At 41.4% G+C, this 11,303-nt stretch overlaps 1 protein-coding gene across 1 annotated transcript; it reads right to left on the bottom strand.

The window, feature by feature from the left end:
- Window positions 1-2,815: 2,815 nt before the first annotated feature.
- LOC109150337 (heme-binding protein 2-like) lies at window positions 2,816-3,860 on the bottom strand. The gene is made up of 2 exons (XM_019298232.1): window positions 3,418-3,860; window positions 2,816-3,293 (listed from the first exon to the last, which is right to left on the bottom strand). Exons 1-2 carry the CDS (start codon window positions 3,699-3,701, stop codon window positions 2,840-2,842), a joined length of 738 nt encoding a protein of 245 aa, XP_019153777.1. The 5' UTR covers window positions 3,702-3,860; the 3' UTR covers window positions 2,816-2,839.
- Between the last annotated feature and the right edge of the window lie 7,443 nt (window positions 3,861-11,303).

Genomic DNA, 11,303 nt, shown 5'->3' with positions numbered 1-11,303 from the left:
CCATGCAAACCAGTAGGGAGGAGAAGACCCAAATCACCAAGCTAAGCATGTTGATTGTGCCTTGAGGGGTGCTTTTACATGGACCCCCCCCCCCCCCCTATACTACTGGAGGAACAACATGCACCTTCCACGTGTACGACATCCAGAAGGTGTCAACCACCACCAGACATGTGTTTCACGTATTCCTGTTGCCAACCGCCTCAACCACAGACCAGACGCCACGTGCCCGGACTCCTCACAGACCCCATAGGAAAAAAGGGGAGCACAACATGTGTCCGCGTCCGGGCATGACAGGCGACCACGCCCGTGCACCCGGATCGCACTGGGTGGCAGCGCGACCAGCTGCCACCTAGGGCGATTAGCTGCGCCGTCGGGGCTCCAAAGGCGCCTCGACCCTAAGCGGTGACCGTGCCCACCGGCGCCCCGCCTTCCCTTCGGGCTCCCTTTTGCACCATCTTACCTCCTAACTCGCACCTCTCCTCCCTTGGACCTGGCTTGCACCTCCTCCCTTGCACCTGGATCGCACCGGGTGGCAGCGCGACCAGCTGCCACCCAGGGTGATTAGCTACGCCGTCGGGTCTTCGGGGGCGCCTCGACCGTAGGCGGCGACCGCGCCCACCGACGCCCCGCCTTCCCTTCGGACTCCCTTTTGCACCATTTTACCTCCTAGCTCGCACCTCTCCTCCCTTAGACCTGCCTTGCACTTCCTAACTCGCACCTCTCCTCCCTTTGACCTGCCTTGCACCTCCTCCTGCCTTGCACTTCCTAGCTCGCACCTCTTCTCCCTTGGACCTGCCTTGCACCTCCTAGCTCGCACCTCTCCTCCCTTGGACCTGCCTTGCACCACCATGTCTCCTACCTTGCACCCCTCATTCTTTGGGCTTGGCCCTAAACCAAAAAATAAATAAAAGCCAATAAAGGCTCATACCCAATAACCCCGCAAATTATGCCCTGGAAACGTGTTCACCGTGAATGGTGAACACAAGTCCAAACGACGTCGTTTTTACGAAAAAAAAAAAAAAAAAAAAAAAAGTCGCGGATGTGGAGTTAACGGCGCCGTTTGATCAAATTATGAATTTTCTGTTATGAGATTATGAATGTAATGAAAATTCATAATCTCATAACAGAAAATTCATAATCGCATAAAAGTAAAATATTTATTAAATTATGAATTTCCTGTTATGAGAATGAGATTATGAATGTAATGTAGATTCATAATCTCATAACAGAAAATTCATAATTTCATAACAGAAAATTCATAATCTCATAACAGAAAATTCATAATCTCATAACTGAAAATTCATAATCTCATAACTGAAAATTCATAATCTTATAACAGAAAATTCATAATCTCATGGTTCCAAAGTGAATGTGCAGGCATGGATTCATAATTTATGAATGTCCGTGATTACGGACGGGAATGTGTAGGCATGGTTCCAAAGTGAATGTGCAGGCATGAATTCATAATTTATGAATGTCCGAAATCATTGCTCGCCTCAAATTAAAGTGAAACCGCGAAATGTGAAAATGAAGAAGAAAAGTCACGCAATTAATTAAGAAAAATAAATAAAAGATAACGGTGTACTAACACCGTTGGAACCATGTTCACCATGAATGGTGAGCACAGTTCCATGACATAACGATTGCAATAACCCCATCACATATATCAATGTGGAGGATAATTTTATCTTAGAATAATCCTCAAGTAGGTCACTAAACTACACGAAAAACGTAATTGGGTCATCCAACTTTTTTAAAAAAATAAAAATAATTGTGTTCCTAAATAGTTTAAAATCGTTCAACAAAATCAATTTTGACTTGTTCGTCCGATATCATTGACAATTTGACATCGTGATTATCTTATTAAAACTTATTATTAAAAAATTTATTTTAATATTTTTTAAAGAAAACATCCCTTCCATGTCTTGTTCTCCACCGGAGGCAAAGACCTTCAATCATATTCGTCTCCAAGCCATCAAGGAAATGGTGTGGTTTAAAAAAATTATTTTATTTAGACTGCACAATGCAAGGTGGACCTAGTCCATGATATACCAATTGCTACTTAAGCCACTCCAATTGATTTTTTTTTTTTTTTTTTTTTGAAAAATAGCCACTCCAATTGATTTTATGCATTATTTATTGATATGCTTGAGCTAGTCAAAGACCCAATATTCAACTCTCTTTTATTTCTTTACTTTGTCTTCATTTTAATTAAACTTAAATAGGATAAAAAATTAGTGGATATAAACTTCAATGAAGTGCAGATACAATTGATTTAGATCTACTTACATGGATAAATAATGTGATTACCTTTCTATTCCACATTCAACCTTCATGAATCATGATGGCTTAATGTAAGTTATGCCAACTAATGACTATATTTCGCAAGCTTTATCACATGTAGTATCAATTATACTTCATCATTTTTACTCTTTGATGTGACAAGATATGATAAGTAATTTTCATCCTATGAGTTCCAAGAAAGATGTCAACATCAAAATTTTAAGTGCCAGTAAAAGTACGGAGTAGAACTTGTAGGTCTAAGTAGTAATTTTCATATTTCGGATCTCTGGAAAATAACTATTCCGTCGCGAATCCCATCGCCTAATTTGCACGGAACTATTCAGTTGTCTATCAAAATACGTCAAGGTCATAGACAACGGAATAAATTCAGTCGCCATTCCGTTGCAAAACGCGATTCGCGACGAAATTTGACGGAATTTTGCCTATTCGCGATTTTTTCTTGTAGTGATATGAGATGCAGTGAAGCTTTTCAAATCCATATTTATTATTACTCCGTACTACTTATTAGAACAACAGTAACAACATTATATGAAAATTAAAGCCGCATATATACAGATTTAGCAGCAGCATCATCGTACAGATCAAACGTGAACCAAACCTCGTTAACTCTGCCCTCGAACTCAAACGGGGAGTTGTACTGCGCCACCGCGTACATGGTGGCGTTTTCTCCGCCGTGGCTTTTCATGATGGCGTCCAGCCACACCGTCCCTTGCAGGCTACCACTCAGCGCCGCCGCTTCCTTCCCCACATCGGAATCCGACACAAAACCTCCGAATTGCCTCACGGCCACGTACGTTTCCCCCCATTTCTGCGCGTGCAGGGATTGCGCCGGCGGCGGATTTGCCTGGTTCGCCTTCGGAACGTAGAAGCTCACCACGAACGATGATGCACAAAACGGTCCATCGCTGGGCTTCACTTCCGTCAATACTGGCGCTGTCATCTCTATTTTCTCATTGTAATAGTTCTCTCCTGAAATGTAATCAAACAAACTACAAACCAAACAATTATATATATATTCAAGAAATAGAATACTACGTTAGAATAAAACTAGATTAGCAGAAATATAGCAACAGAATTATTTATAAATCGTGATTGGTGGAGCTGAATTCTCACCGAAGGAAGCCGGTTCTTGTGGCTTGAACAAGGGAGATATCATCAATGGGAGCGGTAGACATCCACATCGACGAATTATAGCGACGAATTTCGTAGTCTTTGCCAGCTTCGATCAGGTCATAGGTGGGACACTCGATCCGTTCGCAGGTCGGAGGAAACAGACCAAGCTGCTGCACATGATGATTCTTAGCATTGATTGAGGTTGTTGAAGTAGTGCTGATGGTCCAAGAATGGTGGACGAAGTAGTTGATCAGAATCACAACTAGCTTAACCCAATCCAACATTTTTCTTGGATGCCCCAAAATGGAAGGATGATTGGAGAAATGGGTGGTTTTTATTTTTTTGATTCTTTGATCAAAGATTGAGATATTTAGAGGTTTCTAGGGCTAATGTTGTAAGAGTGGTCTAGAATTGGACACGTTTCGGGTATTGTTATCTGGTTCTTGTGGAGAAGTTTAATGGACTGTGTGTGTGGCTTTTTCTGCAAGGAAATCACTGCAAACAACAAATTAAAGAAGATAATGCTCAATCGCGAGAAATATTTGAGGGAAAATGGAATTTCAATTCCATGGAAAAGAAATTATAGGAAAAATTAATTACATTGTTTGGTTTGTGAAAAATAAATTACTGGAAATATCAATTTCGTTGTTTGGTTGAGTTTGAAATTGTAAGGAATAATGAATATAAAGATAATTATATCCCTACATAATAATAACAACAATAATAATAATGGTAATTAAGGAAAGTTGGTGAGGGCATAATTATCCTACTTGTTTTCCATCAAAACATTTTTCATAGAAAACAAAATACCAAGGGGGACCATGAAAAATGTTTTCCTCATGAACCAAACAAAGGAAAATCTAGTTTTCCTCAAATTCAAGGAAAACATTTTTCATGAATCAAACATGTCCTAAATGAACTTTTTCTATACCACGCCAACATAAAATTTAAGGCGTAAAATCAGAAGACAACTTAAAATGTGTAGTAAGTGGAGTAGAAATATGTTTAGAATTATACATATTAAATCGGCTCCGGGAGGCACAGGAGCTGGCCCAAAGGGAATCGAACCCAGGTTATCTTGAAATTCTCCCTCACAAAGAGAGCTCATTTGCCACTTGAGCTACCCTGTTAGGTTCCATGACAATCTTTTTAGTTGCACCTAGCGGGTCTTTCATCTCAAATTCATTGCTTAGTTAAAATGTTAACTTATAATAAGAGACATGTTAGGAGAAGCAATGAGCATATCATCAACATAAAGTAATAGATAGACAGACAAAAGATCATTAGAAAATTCTTTAAAATAGACACAATTGTCATATATTACCTTTCAGTTCTTCGATTGACTGAATAGTTAATTTACTGAAAATCATAATTACTGGATAGTCAAAATATATAATTTACTGAATAGTTAATTTAAGTGTCAACCTTGACAAGAAAGTCATAATTACTGAATAGTTAATTTACACTGGAAAGTAGTACGATTGACTTTTCACAAAGTCATATATGAAATGTTGCTCAAGGTTAAAGCGTAAAGTGGGATCTCTAAAAAGTAAAATGTTACTTTACATATGACAGTCAGAATGAATGTTCACTGGCAGAGTAGTGAACAACATCAATCGAACAGTTATCAATAAGAATGTTGCTTAGGAATTTCAAGTCATATGTATACATCCCAAGATGGATTTTTATAAATAGTCAATACAAAGTGGATAATGCTGAAAGCCACACTTTAAGGAGAAATGCAAAATCAATGACTGAAAATATGATAAAATCAAAAAATTGCTTGAAGAACCACTAGTCATTGCACAAAGGATAAATGATTATTTGAAATTCGTTCCCTCCAACTGACAAATTCAAATATGTCTATAAATATCTTCATTTTCAAATCTAAATGAGTTGCTGGTCAATTTGAGAAAATTTACTAATGTTCAAGCAATTCAAAAGTAAACCATTGAGAGATAATAACAATAATAACAATAATAATAATAATAATAATAATAATAATAATAAAAGAGGCTCAAATTCTACATCAAGAGCAAGACGTTGGCAAGCAACGAAGAAATTAAAACAAGTCTGACAGGATAAATGGGCTGGCACCCGACCCGGATCACAAATGGGCATTGACTCAGCATCACATGGGAACCCAACGGGCAGAACTCCAACGGTCAGGAATTCCAACAGGTGCCGTTGTTACTACCATTGAAGCCAATATTGAAGCCTCCATTGATGAGAGAGAATTAAAGGCCAGGCTCCCACTTATGTCCCATGTTGTTACCGTTAGGACTCTGAGTATAAATAGGGCTCTCCTCATCTGGTAGAGGACACTGTACTTTCTATACTGAGACAAGAAGCAATACAACTATTGTTACTCTCTTATAGCATTATTATATTATTATTACCGGTATCGTTATTACCGTCATTGAATTCGAGTCAGAACAAAATGAACTCCACCAAAGGGTGGATCTAAACTTCTTGGATGAAAAGAGAGAGGCGGCATTCTGCAAGATGGAGAACTATGGTCGTCAACTAAAGTCCTACCACGACGCAAAAGTCCGACCCCGTTACTTCCAAGTCGGCGACCTTGTGCTGCGAAGAAGGGAAGCCAGCCAACCCCTTGAAGGGGGAAAATTCGCAAAAAAGTGGGAGGGGCCTTACGTCGTGGAGGAAGTCGTTCGTCCAGGGACATACAAGTTAAGAACTACAGGGGGAAGAATGATCGATCGGGTATGGAACTCGGAACATTTGATCAAATACTTTCCTTAAAAACCTTGTAGTAGCAATCATTAAAATTAGTGCTTGGCAATCGCGGTCCGTCCGCTTTACACACTAAAAGTCCTGGGAAATAACATCTTACTTTCATGGTCCGTCCATGTTACTTAATAAAACAAGCTCGTCATCATCCTTTACAAAAATTTTTGAAGTAATATCTCGTGCTCGTGGTCCGCCCACGTTAAAAAAAAAAAAAAAAAAAAAAAAAAAAAAAAAAAAAAAAAACCCAAGTGGCCGAGACGCATGCCTCGGCCACGGGCCGAGGCCGAGACAAAAAAAAAAAAAAAAAAAAAAAAACCCAAGTGGCCGAGGCGCACGCCTCGGCCACAGGCATCGACCATGCCTCGGCCAAGTGGCCGAGCCGCATGCCTCGGCCAAGTGGCCGAGACGCATGCCTCGGCCACGGGCCGAGGCCGAGACAAAAAATATAAAAAAAAAAATATAAAAAAAAAATTATAACATGTTTATTCCGAAGTAACTAGTTTATTTCGAATATTCTAAAAATAATAGCAAGTTGTTCAAAAACAGGAAGCAAATTGTTGAACGACATAACTAGAAAGCAAGGGAAAATCTCAAAGACTACAAACTACTCATGATCCGAGAGCTCCTCAATCATAATCTGATCTAGTGGAACATTGGGGACGTTGCTAGTGTCGATGCCATGAAACTCGTCCACCAGAGAATCCTCCCGAGCGTCCGTGACATCATCAGTGGATTCATTCTCAGCATCAGGATCCGGATTCTTCTCTATCACAGACAAGCCAAGGGACACGGGGTCAAAATTTGGAACCTTCTCCCTCAGCACTGAAAAGATCTCCTGTTGCTTCGTGTACCGCCCAATATTAAAAGCCACCTGTGCCTCAGCCTCGACCGCCTCTTGGCCAGCCCTAGTCTTGAGAAACTCTTGGACAGCCTCAGGAATGCACATAAAGTGCATCGCGTCCTCCCTAAACTCGGCGGAACTCTTATAGACCTCCACAGCCCGGCCGAGGGCGTCGGCGTGGCCAGCACGGGTCCTCTCGTGGTCCTCCCGCTCCTTCACAATGGCAAGTTTAGCCGCTTCGTGCTCCTTCCTTAGGGCCTCAAGCTCGCCCTCCATCTTGCTTATAGCCTCCGCCCGAGCCAACAATGCTTGGTGTTCCTTCCTTAGCGCCCCGAGCTCGCCTTCCATCTTGCTCAAGGCCCCTTCCCGGATCGATAGCAGGTCCTTGAGGCTCTTGTTGTCCGCGTCCCTAATTTTAACATCCTCAATGAGCGAGTCCATCACCCGCCCTCGTTGGGCATGAATGATCTGTCCCTCTAGCAGGGCCTGAAAGTAAACAAAGTAAGACACACGCCAGGGCAGAAAGGGAACATTAAGTATGAAAACACTAACCTCAAAACTGTGCCTGAGATAACGCTCTTGCAGCATGTTGACATCCATGGCTACAAGGTGTTCCAAGTCCGCAGGAGGAGCAATACGGGCAGCGTACTCAACCGCATCAAGACTCTTATTTATTAAAGACGCCCCGAGTGGCACGTCCATTCCCAGTCGAATCAAGTTGGTCCGAACATGCGAGCCGGACTCAGTAGAAGCATCTCCTCGCACCTCGGGGGGTTGAGGGGAAAAGGTAACGGCCGTGGGCGTCCGAGCCGATGGAGGCTGCGTCACCCCCTCGTCAACCTCGGTTGGAATAGGCACACGCACCTTCGGGGCGACCTTTTTTGGGGTAGGCGTACGCTCAACGTCCTTGGATGGAGTTGGCGTGCGTGCCGGCGGAGGCGGCATCACCCCCGTGGCCTCGGCTTGACTCTTCTTTCCTTTCTCCACCTTACTCTTCTTAGGGGGGGGATCCGGTCGCGACATGTATCGGCTAGTCCTCGAAGATGAAGACATGGTACCTGCAATAAAAAGAAGACAAGTTAGAGTTAGTGGTTGACGAATAAAATACTAAGTGGTAACTAAAGAGTACCCGTGGGCGTAAAAACAGCCGGATGAGTCCTCACGAAGCCTAAGCCCGCGAGCTTCCACTCGGTAGTATAATCAACGATCGATAAGAGACCATCCCCCAGTAAATCATCTACATCTCGGCGGAGGGAGGGACTCATGTCAAGAGTAGGAGGGCAACGTAAATGGGATCCCCACGTGACACGAAAGGGAAACGGACAACTCACAAGAGTGACAAAGACATATTTGGGTTTCCAATCCTTGTTATAAGTAGGACGATCCTCAAAAAGTTTGAAATGTGGCCTGCTCGAAATCTGGATGAATCCCTTACCCTCCTGAGAAGCCCTACCAACTATGAAAAGAGCCTGGAAAAGATCTAGCGTGGGTTCTATCCCTTTGTCCTTACATATAGCAAGAAAGCCCGCAATTACCTGGTGACCATTGGGAACTAGCTGACCGGGGACTATCTCATAGTGGTTCATAAAATCTACCACAAACCTATGGAGGGGAAACCGCAGCCCAACCTGTAGCGACAGAAGGTGGACCCCAAAATACTTATCCGTGGGTGGGTCGGTGATATTACCCCGAGGTTCAGGAGGGAGAGTCAGAACGTCAGGACTAAGGAGGCCTCTAATATCATCCAAATCCCGTTCCCCTAATTGAGGCTGTACGGACAAGACAAGGGACTTATCAAGAACAGAATAGGAGGCCTTGCGTTTTTTCTTCTTTTTCATTTGGGGCTTAGGTGTAGGCGAGTCAGCAGCAAATGGAAGAGGGGGAAAATTTTCGAACAGAGGGGAATCATCATATTCCTCATCAAAATCAAGTTCAACATCAATCAAGGGAGTGAGATCCATTATGAAGCCAAAGACACTAAACTCACCTCGGTTACGGATGACTTGGGTACAAAAACTGCCTGTCAGGAAAAGAGAGTGTCAAAAAGAAAAGAAGAAGAAAAAAAAAAAAGGACCGAGGCACACGCCTCGGCCCCGGAAAAAAAAAAAAAAAAAAAAAAAAAAAAAAAAAAAAAAAAAGAGACCGAGGCACACGCCTCGGCCCCTGGTCGAGGCCGCGCCTCGGCCACATAGCCGAGGCACACGCCTCGGCCAAACGGTCGAGGCGACGCCTCGGCCCCGATCGAAATAAAAATATATATATATATATATATATATATATATATATATATATATATATATATATAATAAAATAAAAAATACATGCATAAATACGTTGTAAAATAAATTACAAAATAATAATAACAACGGAGACTTACAGAGCTGTGGCAGAAGTTGTTGAAGAAGTGCTCTCAAACTGCTCAGAGAGACAGGGGTTTATATTGGAGAAGAGGTCGAGATAAGAAAGTTAAGTGAAGCAGAAAAAGATTGGGAAAGAACAAATCAGGGATTTGGAAGGCAAGTTAGGCATTTGGAAAACAAAACCAAGTATCCTAAATCAAGCAGAATTCTACACAGGATCAAATAAAATATCCTAAATCAAGAGAATTCTACACAAGATCAAAACAGATTCAGCTTTTACTCCCAAGTCAACTCAAACACATCCGTTGACTCAGGAGTAGGGGGACTGGTGACAGGATAAATGGGCTGGCACCCGACCCGGATCACAAATGGGCATTGACTCAGCATCACATGGGAACCCAACGGGCAGAACTCCAACGGTCAGGAATTCCAACAGGTGCCGTTGTTACTACCATTGAAGCCAGCATTGAAGCCTCCATTGATGAGAGAGAATTAAAGGCCAGGCTCCCACTTATGTCCCATGTTGTTACCGTTAGGACTCTGAGTATAAATAGGGCTCTCCTCATCTGGTAGAGGACACTGTACTTTCTATACTGAGACAAGAAGCAATACAACTAGTGTTACTCTCTTATAGCATTATTATATTATTATTACCGGTATCGTTATTACCGTCAAAGTCAAATCAAAATAGTTGGAGTGAACAATCTTGTGTTCAAGTAAATTATCTTTATTGTGGTTGCTTTGTGATCAATATTGTGTTAAGTCGAGACAAGTGCTCTTCATTGTACTAATGAGATAGTGCAATTCTCTTAAAAGTTATAAGAGCAGAATCGAGTGGGCTGTGTTGAATCGAACAATTATAAATCTCTCTCTCTCTCTCTCTCTCCATAAAAGTTATTTAATTTGGCCCTGTTTGGTAACATAATTAGCTTACAACCAATTTTAACTTGTTTGACCACTTTAGTTGTTTGACTTGGTTAAATAGTGAATATGAGTGTTTGATTAATATGCTTTTTGGTCCAAAACTTTAAAATTCAAAAAGCTGCTCAAACCAGATTTTTTTTTTTAAACCAGCTTTTTTGAGAAAATATATTACAATGTAATCAGCTAACAACTAACAACTAATTTACCAAACATCTTTATATAATCAGCTAATGCTATTAACTAGTTCAACCACTAACCCAATCAGTTAACAACTATTTGCCAAACACCCCTTAAGTTTCTAATCAACCAAACCTAAACATTTAAAAAGAACAAACTCGTTTCATACTAAAAAGGGGTCGAGTAACAATTTATTTCGGCTGTGCATTTTATTTTAAAACTATGATTTGTGAATTCAAGTTTCTTGAATTTACTAAGTTTTGCATAAAATTGACAAATCTATTCACCTCCCCCATCTGTACTTGTTCCCATACCCCTTTGGGCCAACATAATGCTCCTTTAGCTAATTTTCTCAAAATCTGTGACACCTTCAAGATCAATGGGGCCTATAACAATGTTATCCGACTGAATTTGTTCCCTTTCACATTGAAGGGGAGGGCGAAGCAGTGTCTAAGATCATTACCAAATCAGAGCATTACTACTTGGGGAAGTTGGCTAGTGCATTCATGTCAAACTATTTTCCACCAGTTAAAACTGTCAAGCTTTGACATGACATATCTTCTTTAATCTAAATGGAAGCTGAAAGTCTCTATAACACTTATGAGAGATACACAGAACTTTTGAGGAGATGTCCCAGTCATGGATTACATGAATGGATGCATGTTCAAAATTTCTACAAATGTTTGAAATTTTGTATGAGACAACTGATAAATGCAACAGAGGAGGGCATTTTGAATAGCAAGACTCCGACTACAACAGTCCAAATGCCGATTGAAGAGATATCCCTTAACATTTATCACTGGACTCTTTTGGTAAGGAGAAACTTGCAAGGA

Source organism: Ipomoea nil, unplaced genomic scaffold (genome assembly GCF_001879475.1).
Source record: "Ipomoea nil cultivar Tokyo-kokei standard unplaced genomic scaffold, Asagao_1.1 scaffold2279, whole genome shotgun sequence".
Lineage (NCBI taxonomy): Eukaryota > Viridiplantae > Streptophyta > Magnoliopsida > Solanales > Convolvulaceae > Ipomoea > Ipomoea nil.
This window is presented reverse-complemented; position numbering and strand designations above follow the sequence as displayed.